The sequence below is a fragment of the Diadema setosum genome, chromosome 15 (assembly GCF_964275005.1).
Source record: "Diadema setosum chromosome 15, eeDiaSeto1, whole genome shotgun sequence".
In the NCBI taxonomy this organism is placed as follows: Eukaryota; Metazoa; Echinodermata; class Echinoidea; order Diadematoida; family Diadematidae; genus Diadema; species Diadema setosum.
The window spans coordinates 3,460,528-3,477,084 of record NC_092699.1 but is presented as its reverse complement, the minus strand read 5'-3'; the positions used below and the strand labels follow the sequence as shown (position 1 = coordinate 3,477,084).

Genomic DNA, 16,557 nt, shown 5'->3' with positions numbered 1-16,557 from the left:
TGTTAATTGTTGTATGTATTACATTGATTGTTATACTTGTTATTCATCTGTTTGTTTATATTTTGTATCTCCATTGTACAGCGCACATAAAAGCATGCGTTATGATAAGCTTTATGAATGTAGCATTTATTATTGATGACACTAAAGTTGATTCCTTATCGCGTAATACTGATGTTTCTAAGTGCACTAATCCGGAAAAAAAAAAATGAAGACAGATACAGCATCATGTGCATATGATATAACAGCAACATCAACAACAACAATAACAAAATTAGGATTGAGTAAACAGATAAGTTTTCAACAATGGTTTGAACTTGGTCAACACTACCATTACGAATATAGATAGGGAGTTTATTGCAAAGAGATGGGGAAATACTGTAGTAACCGAAAAAGCCCTATCACCGTATGTAGCCGCTGCGGGTATAGGTGCGGGGATCACGTGATAACTGGAGAGTGAAGGAAGAACGGAGAGAACGGGTTGAAGTGGATGAGCAGAAGGAAATCAAATCTTTAAGAAAGTATGAGCAAGATTATCATATACATATATTTTAATGGTCATATCAATAATGTATTCCTTATATTCTTTTTCTTGATGAGGGGACTGCATTCTACAAGCTCTGCTTTTTAGCAATCCCCTCCATTTCCAGCAATATCGTTTATGCATTTACTACAGTGACGTAACAGATATTTGTATCTCTGTTGATAATTTACCTATATATTTCTTACAATGTTATTCTGTTCATCGCATTGTGGTACTGATTTCATGACGTCTGTGTATATGAGTGTTTCTTTGTATTTCTTATTTGTTTGTTGGAAGTGAAATTAAGTCAACTTGAACTTGAATATTATGTTTGCTGCAAAGCTTCAATCAATAATACACCAAGAGGGACCTGACATCTCCCCTGCTGCATCAGGGGCTTACGCCAAGAGTATCTGCACCATGCCAAACCTTCAGAGGTTAAAGCTTTACGATGTCAAGATAGCAGACGATTTCTTTCTTGCCCTCTGTACATCAGCAGCAGGATCGAAGGTATATATATCTTCTTTGCTTCATTTGGTTTTCAATGCATGGTAAACCTTCCTGCAATAAAAAAACAACAACACAAAAACAAACAAACAAACAGATGATTGAGATTCTAAACGACGTTTTTGCCGTGTTGGACTAAAAGGAATAGACTGCTTCTTTCCATGTTACATAGTCCTAGCAAAGTATTTCATGTTTATAGTTTTCACCTTTTTACGTTTATGACAGGTTGATATGGGACACGATTACGTAATGCGAATAAAGTGATAAAGGAATGGAATGAAAACATGTTTTTCCGTCTTCCATCATGAAGATGAATATTCATAACCCCTTTTGGTTAATTATGGTATATATTAGATTGGTTGTTATACTTGTTATTCATTTTGTTTGTTTGTATCTTGTATATGAATTGTACAGCGCATAATCAAAGAAGCATGTGCTTTTGATGCTCTTTATGATTGATGACACTAAAGTTGATTCCTTATATAGCGCGTAATGCTGACGTTTCTAAGGGCTTTAATCCCAAAAGAAATGAGGTATAAAGTACCAGCATCATGTGCATACGATATAACAATAGCAACAACAAGAACAACACAATTAGGATTGAATAAACAGATAAGTTTCCAACAATGATTTGAACTTGGTCAACACTTTAATTACGATTATAGATAGGGAGTTTTTTCTTGCAAAGAGATGGGGGAAAAAAAAACATATCGCCGTAGCCGCTACGAGTATTGGTGCGGGGGCAACGTGATAACTGGAGAGTGAAGAAAGAACGGAAAGAACAGGTTGAAGTGGATGAGCTGAAGGAAATCAAATCTCTAAGAAAGTATGAGCAAGATTATTACATATATATTTTTTTAATGAACATATCAATAATGTATTCCTTATATTATGTTGCTGCCAAGCTTCAATCAATAGCACACTGGAAAGGACCTGACATTTCCCCTGCTGCATCAGAGGCTTACGCCAAGAGTATCTGCACCATGCCAAACCTTCAGAGGTTAAATCTTGACAATGTCAAGATAGCAGACGATTTCTTTCTTGCCCTCTGTACATCAGCAGCAGGATCGAAGGTATATATATTTTTCGCTTCATTTGGTTTTCAATGCATGGTAAACCTTCCTGCAATAAAAAAAAAACCAACAACACAAAAACAAACAAACAAACAAACAAACAAACAAACAAACAGATGATTGAGATACTAAACGATGTTTTCGCCATGTTGGACTAAAAAGAATAGTTTGTTTCGTTCCATGTTGCATAGTTTTAGCATAGTATTTTATGTTTGTAGTTTTCATCTTTCCACATTTATGACAGGTTGATATGGGACACAATTACGTAATGCGAATGAGATGATAAAGGAATGGAAAGAAACCCCGTTTTTTTCCGTCTTCCATCATTAAGATGAATATTCATAACCCCTTTGTGTAAATATTGTGTCTGTTAGATTGATTGTTTATCTGAATTGTACAGCGCATAGAAGTACCTGTTTTTGATGCACTTTATGAATGAAGCATTCATTATTAATGACACTAAAGTTGATTCCTTATAAATGGTGTGTAATACTGATGTTTCTAAGCGCATTAATCCGGAAACAAACTGGGGTAAGGTACAGCACTATGTGCATAGTAAAAATAACATCAGCAGCAACAAAATCAACAAAATAAGGATTAAGTAACAGATAAGTTTTCAACAATGATTTGAACTTGTGAACACTTACATTACGAATATAGATAGGGAGTTTATTGCAAAGAGATTATTATATATATATATATATATATATTTTAATGATCATATCAATAATGTATTCCTTATATTATGTTGCTACAAAGCTTCAATCAATACATCACAAGAAAGGACATGACATCTCCCCTGCTGCATCAGAGGCTTACGCCAAGAGTATCTGCACCATGCCAAACTTTCAGACGTTGCAGCTTCGCGATGTCAACATAGCAGACGATTTCTTTTTTGCCCTCTGTACATCAGCAGCAGGATCGACGGTATATGTATCTTCTTTGCTTCATTTGGTTTACAATGCATGGTAAACCTTCTTGCAATAAAAATAACAACACAAAAGGAAACAAACAAACAGATGATTGAGATACTAAACGATGTTTTCGCCGTGTTGGACTAAAAAGAATAGTCTGTTTCTTTCCATGTTACATAGTCTTAGCAAAGTATTTCATGTTTATAGTTGTCACCTTTATACGTTTATGACAGGTTGATATGGGACACGATCACGTAATGCGAATGAAATAATAAAGGAATGGAAAGAAAGCCTGTTTTTCCGTCTTCCATCATCAAGATGAATATTCATAACCCCTTTTTGTTGTTATACTTGTTATTCATTTGTTTGTTTGTGCCTTATATATAAATTGTACAGCGCACACTTAAAGAAGCTTGTGTTTTTGATGCGCTTTATGAATGTAGCATTCATTATTGATGACACTAAAGTTGATTCCTAATGCTGACGTTTCTAAGGGCTTTAATCCCGAAAGAAATGAGGTATAAAGTACCAGCATCATGTGCATACGATATAACAATAGCAACACAAGAACAACAAAATTAGGATCGAATAAACAGATAAGTTTTCAACAATAATTTGAACTTGGTCAGCACTTTAATTACGAATATGGATAGGAAGTTTTTTCTTGCAAAGAGATGGGGAAATAAAAACAACAACAAAAAATCCATATCGCTGTAGCCGCTGCGGGTATAGGTGGGTGGGACACGTGATAACTGGAGACTGGAGGGAGAACGGAGAGAACGGGTTGAAGTGGATGAGCAGAAGGAAATCAATCTTTAAGAAATGATGGAACAAGATTATTTCATGTCTTGTAAACAATAAGCACGACTTTAAAGCTGATAAGTTGATGTATGGGGAGCCAATGGGGGGATTGGAGAACTGCATGGAGTAATGTGGTCATATCTTGTTGTAAAGGTCATATCATTAATGTATTCCTTATATTTTGTTGCTGCAAAGCTTCAATCAATAACACACCTTTGCGGACCTGACACATCCCCTGTTGTATCAGTTTCCTACCCCAAGAGTATCTGCACCATGCCAAACCTTCAGACGTTAAACCTATACAAAGTAAAAAAAGCAGATGTTTTTTTTTTCTTGCCCTTGTTACATCGGCAGCAGGAGCGAAGGTATCTTCTTTACCTCATGTAGTTTCCAATGCATGGGGAACCTGCAATTAAAAAAAGCAAGCAAAAAAACAAACAAACACGTGATTGAGATACTAAACGGTGTTTTCGCCATGTTGGACTAAAAAGAATACTAGTAGTTTGTTTCTTTCCATGTTGCATAGTTTTAGCATAGTATTTTATGTTTATAGTTTTCACCTTTCTACATTTAGGACAGGTTGATATAGGACACGATCACGTAATGCAAATGAGATGATGAAGGGATGGACAGAAAACAGGTTTTTTTTTCAGTTTTCCATCATGAAAATAAATATTCATAACCCTTTTTGTTAATTGTTGTATGTATTAGATTGATTGTTATACTTGTTATTCATCTGTTTGTTTATATTTTGTATCTCCATTGTACAGCGCACATAAAAGCATGCGTTATGATAAGCTTTATGAATGTAGCATTTATTATTGATGACACTAAAGTTGATTCCTTATCGCGTAATACTGATGTTTCTAAGTGCGCTAATCCGAAAAAAAAAATGAAGACAGATACAGCATCATGTGCATATGATATAACAGCAACATCAACAACAACAATAACAAAATTAGGATTGAGTAAACAGATAAGTTTTCAACAATGGTTTGAACTTGGTCAACACTACCATTACGAATATAGATAGGGAGTTTATTGCAAAGAGATGGGGAAATACTGTAGTAACCGAAAAAGCCCTATCACCGTATGTAGCCGCTGCGGGTATAGGTGCGGGGATCACGTGATAACTGGAGAGTGAAGGAAGAACGGAGAGAACGGGTTGAAGTGGATGAGCAGAAGGAAATCAAATCTTTAAGAAAGTATGAGCAAGATTATCATATACATATATTTTAATGGTCATATCAATAATGTATTCCTTATATTCTTTTTCTTGATGAGGGGACTGCATTCTACAAGCTCTGCTTTTTAGCAATCCCCTCCATTTCCAGCAATATCGTTTATGCATTTACTACAGTGACGTAACAGATATTTGTATCTCTGTTGATAATTTACCTATATATTTCTTACAATGTTATTCTGTTCATCGCATTGTGGTACTGATTTCATGACGTCTGTGTATATGAGTGTTTCTTTGTATTTCTTATTTGTTTGTTGGAAGTGAAATTAAGTCAACTTGAACTTGAATATTATGTTTGCTGCAAAGCTTCAATCAATAGTACACCAGGAGGGACCTGACATCTCCCCTGCTGCATCAGGGGCTTACGCCAAGAGTATCTGCTCCATGCCAAACCTTGAGACGTTAAAGCTTTTCAGTGTCAAGATAGCAGACGATTTCTTTTTCACCCTTGATACATCAGCAGCAGGAGCAAAGGTTTGTTCTTTCTCTGCTTGATTTCCAATGACTGGGAAATATTTCTGCAATATAAAACACACACACACACACACAGAAAAAGAAAAGAACAAACACAGGCATGACTGCGATGCAAAACGATGTTTTCGCCCTGTTGGATTTTAAAGAATAATTTCTTTCTCTAAATGCATTGCCATATTACATAGTCTTAGGAAAGTGCTAGATAAGTAGATACTAGGTTAGTAATGACACTAAAGTTGATTCCTTGTATGGTGCGTAATACTGATGTTTTTAAGCGCAATAATCCGGGGGAAAAATGAGGTAAGGTACAGCATTATGTGCATATGATATAACAACAGCAGCAACAACAACAACAAAATTAGAATTGAGTGAACAGATAAGTTTCCAAGAATGATTTGAACTTGTAAACACTTACATTACGAATATAGATAGGAAGTTTATTGCAAAGGGGTTGGGAAATAACAAAAAAAAGGCCATATTGCCGTAGCCGCTGCGGGTATAGGTGCGGGGACCACGTGATAACTGGAGAGTGGAGAAAGAACGGAGAGAACGGGTTGAAGTTGATGAGCAGAAGGAAATCAAATCTTAAAGAAAAGATGGGCAAGATTATTGCATATCTTGTAAACACTAAGGAGGATTTTTAAAGCTGATACGTTTATGTTTGGGGAGCCAGTGAGGGAATAGGAGAACTGGTCAGAGTAATGTGGTCATATCTTTTTGTAATGGTCATATCATTAATTTATTCCTTATATTATTTTGCTGCAAAGCTTCAATCAATGATACACCAGGAGGGACCTGACATCTCCCCTGCTGCATCAGCGTCGCTACACTCTTTCATATTTTATAGGAGCTTTTTATTATCTCAAAAAATAATCATCGAAAAAACGTTGGAAACCTCTAGACCCATCTCAGCCAAAAGTGTATCACCCATCTCATAGTCTACGCAATGTATTTAACTCTCGGGGATGAAGGGAAGCTAATGACACTTAAGATGATTGTTTGTCATCACTACTCTCACGATCTTTTCTGCATTCGTCCTGCAGCAGCATGAGAGGCAGGGTTGTTTCATTTTTTTTTTATTTACTTCAGCTCATTTCTTTCAAACGTTTTTCTAGTTTACAGAACAGTTGTATCATAGACAATGACGTAATTGGATGAGGTAACAGGTCATATTGTGTGTTTGTTTTTTGTTTTTGTTTTTTGCCTTAAAAGCCCACTGCCCCAAAAATTAAGTGTTAAAAATGTTCGTACCCTCCTCTTGCAATCTCTAACCAAATATGTGCATTTCTGTCGGAATCAAAAGGATATGTTAATCTTTTCCCATAATATCATTTTTCTTCCTCATATATTTCTGCAAAGCTCCAGTCAATTAGACACTGTGGCAGACGTAACATTTCCCCTGCTTTTTAGAATAAAACATAAAATGAGACAAATATTAAAGATTTATTCAGTTGTACTGGGTTTTTTTTTTTTTTTTTTTTGTAGTGCAAAGGAAATACCAGAATATGAGTAAAATATAAGGTATCATCTGTGGAATTATCAAGCACCACAAAGTGCCAAATTACTTTCCTATTATGTAATCGAGATTTTACTGGCAGTAACTTCTTACACGATCAGCACTACATCGATTTTGATCCTTAATTAGATCCAGCGAATGGAACTGCTCGGAGCTTCCATGTCGGCTAGTATTCTTCACTCCGTTTTACATCTACCATGTCTGAGTTCCCTTACTGTTGGAGATGTTAGGAACGAGGTAAGTTTGAAGAAATTTTACAAGGAAATCGGGTTTGCTTCAGGCCGTGAGATCCATCTGTAGTGAGATATTCGTCGGACCATTTGTGACTGTAGCTGGACTGGCAATGTTTCTTTTACATGTACATAATTTATTATAGCTTTATGAACAATATTCATTTTCTAAGTAATTCTTCTTCTCTTCTTCTTCTTCTTTCCGTCTGGTACAGTCCGCCGTTGGCGTATTATCGTACCTTGTGCTTGTCAAGTGCTGAATGCCCATTATGCAGTTAAAAGTCCTCTACAATTTTGTATGTGGAGCTAAAAACAAAACAGAAACTCATCGGAGCTTTATGAGCTGCAACTTCTTCTTAAAGATTTCGAAGGAGGTGCAGCTACATTTGTACTTCACCTCTACTTCACTGTCTTGTACCTCAACTATGGAGGAAAATGACTATCCTACTCACTCTTAAAATAATGTTCTTTTGAATTTTGCTTGAACCAATAGTTTACTGGGTGAAGATGTTCACAATTTAAAAGACGGATCGAATGCTACTAAATCAGTACCAAGACGTGCGTCTAGTCTTGTCTGAGTAATTATACACAATACCCTGGCACTATTGACAGATCCAAGCATATTTGCTGCCCACCATACTTCACTTTCGACACTGATAGGTGCAAGAGAGTATTATCAAATGTAGTTTACTAAGCTAGATTCTGTGATTTTCCCACATAGCGAAATAGATTCATACTTAGCCGTCGCCAAGAAGGCCACTCAAGCTAGTTTGATACAGCAGTGATATTCATGTGTGCTTTGTTGTATAATGTATACTCTTTACTACTTAAATACTTCAGCGTATGGTACTTCAGCATCAGTTTACTTGAAGGTTAGCTGTTTTCTGTAAAAGTGCATGAATGAAAGTGGGGGTCTAAATTAACGTTTACATTATATGAATGATTGGTTCAGATAATGAGATTCAAGTGCCAATGCTAGTCCTTATTGTCTGATTATGTTATTTTTCCTCATTTTTTTTTTTGCTACTACAATGGTAATGTAAGGAGATGTTCGTCAACCTTCCACCCCACTCGGTAGCTGTTCATATATCTCGTTCTCTTTCCTCTTATTTGTCTCTTCCTTTCCCAGCTCCATCTTCACCTTTTCCCAGCACAAAGTTGTTGCTCAATCTGTCAGGTGTTGCAACACTGTTTATGATATTTTGATTGTCTGATTGTGATAAAATCAACATTTATATACTTTAGCTGACGGTATTTTAATTTGATTTCTGTTAATGTGAGAACAATGATTTTGCTACTTTAATTTGAACTTCAGATTTCCATGTCACGTCTTGGAAGCAACAAGGAAAAAGCTGAAAATGAGGTTTGTTCTAGAATTTTCTCTCTCTCTCTTCTTCCTTAAAAACGACAACTAGAATCTTGCATGCACTCTTCCGAAACTGACTTACGCACAATTGTATATCAATGCTGCTCCCATGTGCCTTAACAAAGATCAGGAAAATAGATGTGTTTACCTTTGACTTTCAACAAATAAAAAAAATGTGATAAAGGCAATATGCTGTCATCAGTGAGGAAGAAAGGAATCATTTTTCTTTTGTGATCACCATCCATATAACGCTGGTGTGCAAAGGGTGAGATGAATATAGAGCAGGAACAGACAGTCATTACAAGGAATTTCATGACAGTTACTACCCATTAAATACATACGTAAACAGTGTTTGAAAGATTGTATGTGCACTTCATACAGAAGTATTTATGACGGGAAATGCAGAATGTCTGGATTGTATGAATGTTCCAGTTTTAACTATTCAAGCACAGCACTGAAAACAAAAGAGTTTGCAAAAACATGTATTATCACATTGTAGAATTCTATGTGGATCTGAATGATTTGTTATTCATAGTATTTGAAACATCATGACATGAGTGCCCATTTCGTGATCATTGCGGGTATACTTGCGAAATTCCTCGATAAGGGAATGAGAAAGTCAGGTTGGGAAGGATTGGTAACGCGGTAGCCCCGCTTTATTAGCTTATACTTGTCCTACTTTATCTTTTATAAAAATGATAAACAGTGCACTGTTAGGTCTTCCTCCAACGTTTTCTGCGAATCTCATTTAATTTGCAGGTAATTATCAAGGATAGGCAAAAACTATGTGGTCAGTTATTTGTCATACTACACTTTTCCTAGTTACAATGTAAGATTTCAATGATATTGGGCTTCATCTGAAAAATGTTGTTATTGAGCACTTTATGTGTACAGTATCTAGTGAAAAAGTGGAGCGGGATATAGATATAGCAAGCCAAATAAAGTTCTCTCTTGAATTGAATGTGATATAATTATTAACATATTTGTGTATTTCTTTGTGCGTGTTTACAAGATGCTATAACACCAAAGCATGTCTACTGCATTGATAGATGAGCGACCAAACAGAATAAAGCAGGATTGATAGAGTGAGAAAATAATGATCGATGATGCCTCTCATACAACCTATCATTATCACGATTCTGAAGATAACTGACATTTTGTATAATATACATGTTCTTATAGACCGTGATTTGCTTTATGTTCCCATGACTATTGAAGCGCTGTGGGTAAAGGTTGTAATTTCTGTCTGTTCATTTTTAGTTCGAGGTGTAGACACAAACAGTATAGTACACGTTCACACAGTTAATGGTGACGTAAGTTTTATGGGAGCATGCAATTTTGTTTGCGTGTCAATGCATTGATACGATTCGAATATATAATTAGGCTATGGTTTTATGCAATGCTTACATTGTTTTTTCACATTTTCTTTGAAATGACAAATTTTACGACTACAAATGTATAAAATTCAAAAAATCGTTCTAACCGTCATCTCATTATGAGACCTGTGACTAAAGCAGCAGTGAGTGCATGTAAACACATCCATTCTTCTCATCTTTTTTCCTTACTTTTCTTCAGAGTGGCTTTGTGAGGAGTCCTATCGTTCATCTTGGTGGAGATCTCAAATCCCTCTCACTTCTCAAACAGCTAAATGTGGTCTCCCTGTGCCCCAATGTGGAGAAGATCTCTGTTTACATTGAATATGAAAGCTCTTCCTTATACATAGACAATGCGTGGCCGCTCTATTCTCACAACTTGGAGCTCAACCTGCAGGGTAACATATCAAGTTTTGTAAGCAACGGTCATTTACGCAAGTCCTTACTTGCACCGCCTACAGTAACCAGACTGTCTGTGACGGACAGGTATATGGGCGATGAGAAAGCCAAGATGTTGATCAGATGTCTGAGCTCTTACCCTCATCTCAGGAATGCATCGTGAGTTTTCATGAAACCTAGCATTTCAAGCTTATTTTCATACAGTTTATTAAATTGACTTCAGCTGTAATTAAGTACTTTCCATCCTACAGAAGGGTGAATGAAATACAGAGCATACATTACACAAATGATATCAATTCGTCAATTTCCAAGAAATATGTACACATAATACAGCTTTGTTAAAGTTGTATTCATCAAGCTATTTTAATTTGCCCAAGCTTGCTCCGTTGGTTACCACTTGTGTATGATAGATATCAATTCCACCTTTGATATTTGATCTGAAAATTTAACTCAAATCTTATGCTTCAGAGAATTCTTTGTTACTTAATTTGAAATGGAGTCTGGCACTTTCTCTAGAGAAACGATCAATGTATTAGGATGTAAAAAGTCAGAATTTATGTTATACTATAACATATGTTTTATGTATCTACGGAGAAATCGCGATGTTGCATGTGTTCCTTTAAGTATGGTTTCCTTTAATCAAGACCCGTATATTTGGAAAGGTGGGAACTTTTTGTTTGTTTCTTTGGGAAGAGACTGGTTTCGTCTAAGATAAAGTGTTATCAAGTAAGATAAGAAAATACATGAACAATGATTGCCATTGAATATTGATATAGGTTTGTGATGCAAAGCGTTTCGAAGCAGTTAAACGAGAGCATTAATAATGATTCGCTGGCTAAATGTAGGTAATGTTTACTTAGGTGTTGTCTGTTTATTTGGTTTAATTCAGGCTGATCAGATGTAATACCTCAGAGGATCTTGACCCATTCTGCAGAGAAGTCAACGCAGAAGGGATGCTTCTCATTTCTGTTGAGCACGGAGAACCAAGTATGCATCCCAGTGAATATACCGTGTGTATCAAAGAAAAAGTAATCCAACTTTGGACGGCTACTATTTCATACTTGTCAGTTTTGGAGAGCACAATGTTAATTGTGAGGAACGAAGAACTCTTCATATTTCCATCGTGACAAATGTCACGCATGACGAGCGCATGAAAAATGAAAAATTGCACTTTTTCAAGTTTGAATGTCACACGAAGTAACAATGAAGTACCTCACTGAATGAATGAGATATGCCAATGAAGTAATCAAACAAACAGGCCAGTCTGTAGGAATGCAGGTTTGTGTTTAGGGTTTCTTCTTAAATGTTTTGATTTTTGTGGTCCATAACCTTTTAACGTGGCCACCTGTCCAATAACGTCGTCACTCCCAATAAGGCCAACCAACAGTCCATTTTTCTCTGCTCATATTCGACACATACCTTGCAGCGACAAACCATGTCTGAAATATGAAGAGAGAAAATGGATAATGAGTTAGCCTTTTTGAGAGTGACCGAGTTATCTACAACGTTGGAGGTTATGGAACATAAAAGGTTAGAACAACCCCAAACACAAATCTGCTTTCGTACTAGCTGGCTTATCTATTTGGTCACTTTCATTGACAGATCTCATCTATTCACCAATGAGACTTCATTATTCCTTCATGTGACACTGAAACTTGGAAAAGTGCAATTTGTCATTATTGTAATCATGCGTGTTATTTGTCAATATTAACCTACAATCAGATATCAAAGGAAAGAGGAAGAGTGCTTCTTTCTTCACACCAACCGTAATTGCACTCTTGATTGCTGACTATTATGAAATGGTAGCCCTCCAAATTTAGAATACCTTTTTTGATACACTCTGGAGATGTAGTAATTTACCAAAAATGCAATTCTGAGTGATCTGTATTTATCATCATCTTTGCATTATTTTTGTCTCGCCCACCGGAGGTGAAGGCGAGACTAAGGGATCCAAATGGCGTACGTCCGTCGTCCGTCCGTCGTCCGTCACAAATGTTAAAGTTTACCTGCAAGACTCTCTTATGATGCATAACTTGGCAACTGTTACAGCAATGGCAGCCACACTTAGGTGACAGAAGCACTAGGGGTATCTTCATGTTATGGTGTTGTCAGAGGTCATGTGATGATGTCAAAGGTCATTTGAGGTCATATATTAAAGAGTATGTGCAAGACTCTTTTCTATGTTAAAGTTTACCTGCAAGACTCTCTTTTGACAAATAACTTCACATACATTGCTTGGATTACAACCTTACTTGGGTCATAGATGCACTGGGGGTACCTTCATGGTATGGTGCCGTTGGAGGTCACAGGATAAGGTCAAAGGACATTTGAGGTCATTCGTTAAAGTTTACTTGCAAGACTCTCTTATCACATGTAACTCGACACATGTTGCTACAATGGCAATCAAACTTGGGTGATGGATGCACGGGGGTACCTTCATGTTATAGTGCCGTAAGAGGTCACAGGATAAGATCAAAGGTCATTTGAGGTCATACGTTAAAGTTTACTTGCAAGACTCTCTTATCCCTTTGTCCGTTTGTGACCAAACTTGGATGGAAGATGTCCCTTGGGGGAGGTGAAGGTCGTCACAAGGTCAAAGGTCACAGACAGGGGTCAACAAACTTTTAGGGCCCAATGTTAAGTTTTTATGGCGCGTTTCGATTATGGCTCATTACTTTTGATCCCTTTGTCCGTTTGTGACCAAACTTGGATGGCAAATGTCCCTTAGGGTGTTGAAGGTCACCACAAGGTGAAAGGTCATAAGCAGGTCAATTAACTTCAGGGAGTTATAAAAATATTAAATCCTTGTACGCGAATGGGCGAGACACAATTTGGCGATTGCCTTGTTTCCATTATATCTGCGTCCTTCAGGCAAACTGAGTTTAGTTATTTACAAAACCACTTCCCTAAGTGTGAGTATGAGTGCAATAAATTTCATGCATGTGTGTGTGTGTGTGAGAGAGAGAGAGTGTGTGTGTGCATTTGTGTACGCATGCATTTATAGTTGAAATAAAAAAAGCACAGAGTGTGCTGTATGATTATAGCAAGAAAGTCGTGACGTGTGCCTGTTAAAACTTTGGTCTATTTGAGAATATGTTTTCTTTATGTGTAGTCAGAAATTCACACAGAGCTTCATGCAAATGAAGATTTTCTTTCAAAGAAAGTTTGGTCTGTGTGAGCATTTTTTTTTACTGTGTAGTCACACAAATTCATACAGAGCTTTATGAATTTTTTTTCCAAAGAAAAAATAAAGTTCTCAGTCTTCTGTAACTGCTTAGTACAAAGTGTCAGCATACTGTAAATATATAGTATACAGTGACTCGAGTATTTTTCATTCAATGTTGATACCACAGACTAACTATCTCAACCATGAATTCGGTACTGCATCAGAAAGAATACAGGTGCAAGTGGGATATCGAACAAATTTATGATTGATATGTGATTCCATTGTGCTGCTGTATTCAATCAAAATGTAGAGTAACCAAGCAAACCCGTTTGTGTGTGTGTGTGTGTGTGTGTGTGTGCTAGAAATCATTCAGGGCTCAGCATCCGCTTTAGGCACGGCCTATGAAACATCCACACAATGATATTTGGTTTAAAAAAATCCCTGAACGCCCTCAATAGGTCATAGGTATTCAAAGAAGACTTCCTTCCCCTGCAGAACACATTTAACATCTCTTTGTATTGTGAATTAGAAGTGAAATATTTGAGTTCATTAATCTCTGATTTAACCTTAATACAAACTTTCCTAATAAGAATGCTAGACGAGATGAGAGATTGTGAGTGAAGTTGCATGGAAAATGCGCTCCTGTATCATATGATTTATTGTAAGAACTCATAGATGAAAGACATTTACAAATTGTACACACACTGAAGTTGAAGGGTATCCAAAGATATAGATGTGAATGTTGTCATTGGTTGTAGCACTACTAATCCTTGTCATTTGCTTTAATTCAATTTTTTTTCAGAGTACCGTTTGCGAAAAATATAATCAACGACGAAGATGTCAACAGAATTCTGCCACGGACATTACTGTACAGGACAGATGTGCCAAGTAAACATTGGTAATAAACCAGCTTGTGACAAACCGGGATCGGACGTTGGCCAGAATCTCTTATTTCTTTATAGCTGTAATGTATTATTGTATCTTAAGATGTAAAGATATTCCATGTAATTCATGTACTATCATTGTGTGTAATTAGTTGTTTCATGGAGATTTTCATAGCCCAGTGTGATTGTTATCAATTGTGATTTTGCATGTTTACAGTTCATACATTTGTTAAGAATGTGTATCATGTCAGAAAGAAAATGTGCTCAAAACAACGTATATGTTGTATGTGATGGTTTGATGTTGAATTAGTCATACCAAGACAAATCAAGACTTGCTGTTCGGCTTTTCTGCGATGATATTTGACTTGACTTGGTTCCATGACATTGCCACCTATGGTTGCTTTTAACACAGAAGCAGATTAGACCTCTGACCTATGTAAATTCTTGGAACTCTTGTTATTGTTTCATTTTCCTACGTGAAAGTATGGTCCCTGTTTCATAATCTGAGAATGAACTTAAGTAATGGTTATTGGGGATGTGTCAGGGCCGGCGAACCGGGAGCCCTGGTAGCTGATGAAACCCTCAGCTGATGAAACCCGGTAGTGACACGAGGGTTCCGTTTTATCAAAAGATAAAATCGATTGTAAATTTCCTTAACACACAGGCTGCCCCAGACTTATGATGAAGCCAGCTATGTAATCAATTCTATCTCTTCATAAACAAGGAACCCAGAAATAATAAGCTGCCCCCACTCCCCCCACCACTTTTAAAAACGCGGTGCCGGCAGTATATGTTAATAGTGTCATATGTTTTCAGAGGAAAATGATTTCAGACATTCTTTCGTGAGAATTTGATAATCTCACAATTTCCAGGTACATGCAATTGTAAAAGGCTTTTACGTTATATCCATTGTCACACATTATGGAGGTTTGTACAGGACTGGTTTGGAAATGAAGAAATGAAAAATTAATGTCCACTTTATCATTGCAAATCAACACATGTATATCACTTTTAGCTGTACTGTGCAATAGTTTGACAGTATCATTAGCTTTTTCCTTGATGATTTGCATATTCTCACAATCTGTTGGAGACGATAAACAATTCAAAACTACATGAGTTGTTTGTGAGCAACTGCAATCACAACGTTTACCGTATGAAAGGAGGTTATCACCTATGATTCTTCTATCTATCTTAATCTTTTAAACATTTTGCTGCTTGGACGAAACATTGTGAAAGCAGTTTCCCAGCTTATGTGAATTGTTATTGCTGAATGCTGCATGTTTCATATATTATGTCATATGACTTTAACGTTAATCATGTTAATGTCTGAGTACACTCAGAGCTGTAGGTAGAAGTTCGAAATGGAGCACTTTGTTCTATTCTCTTGTACATCATATACGTACTTACAATGCACATACCACATGCCAGCTTGTAAACTATAATATTGTAATCTGATAAGTTTTCTCTCTGTTTGTTAGTTTTTAGACATTTAATGGTGTTGCCATGTGCCATATTGATATTGGCATAGCAATGCAAACTCCTACTCCCCCCCCCCCCCCCCCCAAGGAAAAACGCAGTATCTACATCCAGCTCCATTTCTAAACAACCGAGATATTCACCATTTTATATTTTTGCCAAAGCCCCTGGAAAATATACTCTTTTGAAAAATTCCTTCATTGTGGAATTTTAGTCTATCTAGCTACCAATTTTCCTGGAAAATATCATTTTGTGTTTTTGTTTTGTTTTTCAGTTATTGATGAAAATGTAGATACTTTGGGGAAACCCCACGCAATTGACTGATTTCCCCAAGGAAAAACGCAGTATCTACAATGGAACGAATTTCCTCAAGGAAAAACGCAGTATCTACAGCGGAATGACTAGGATTAATCATCTGCCATAATTATGTATGCATGTATACATCATTGTTCAAGCATTCTCTGGCCCTGGGGGATGCATCCTCCATCCCCCTCCCTCCATTTATGCCCTGATTACAGAGCAGGCTTCATAAGATTGTTAAATAACAGATCGTTCTTGGAACGTTTTGCTTAAAAGTGTATCCCAGACCGATCTTGCTGTAGGCCTAACGTTACG

At 36.7% G+C, this 16,557-nt stretch overlaps 1 protein-coding gene across 1 annotated transcript; it reads left to right on the top strand.

Moving 5' to 3' along the window:
• Positions 1 to 940: 940 nt before the first annotated feature.
• Positions 941 to 14,939, top strand: LOC140239296 (uncharacterized). The gene is made up of 7 exons (XM_072319172.1): positions 941 to 1,030; positions 1,933 to 2,100; positions 7,178 to 7,285; positions 8,594 to 8,641; positions 10,220 to 10,575; positions 11,306 to 11,403; positions 14,385 to 14,939. The coding sequence occupies exons 1-7, from the start codon at positions 941 to 943 to the stop codon at positions 14,405 to 14,407; spliced, it is 891 nt and encodes a 296-aa protein (XP_072175273.1). The 3' UTR covers positions 14,408 to 14,939.
• The last annotated feature ends 1,618 nt before the right edge of the window (positions 14,940 to 16,557 follow it).

Bases quoted from the DNA above. Each gene is read 5' to 3' on its own strand.
- LOC140239296 (XM_072319172.1), top strand. From the start codon at position 941: ATGCCAAACCTTCAGAGGTTAAAGCTTTACGATGTCAAGATAGCAGAC. The intron at 2,101-7,177 runs GTATATATATTT...ATCCTTAATTAG, and splicing joins CATCAGCAGCAGGATCGAAG to ATCCAGCGAATGGAACTGCT. The intron at 8,642-10,219 runs GTTTGTTCTAGA...ACTTTTCTTCAG, and splicing joins AGGAAAAAGCTGAAAATGAG to AGTGGCTTTGTGAGGAGTCC.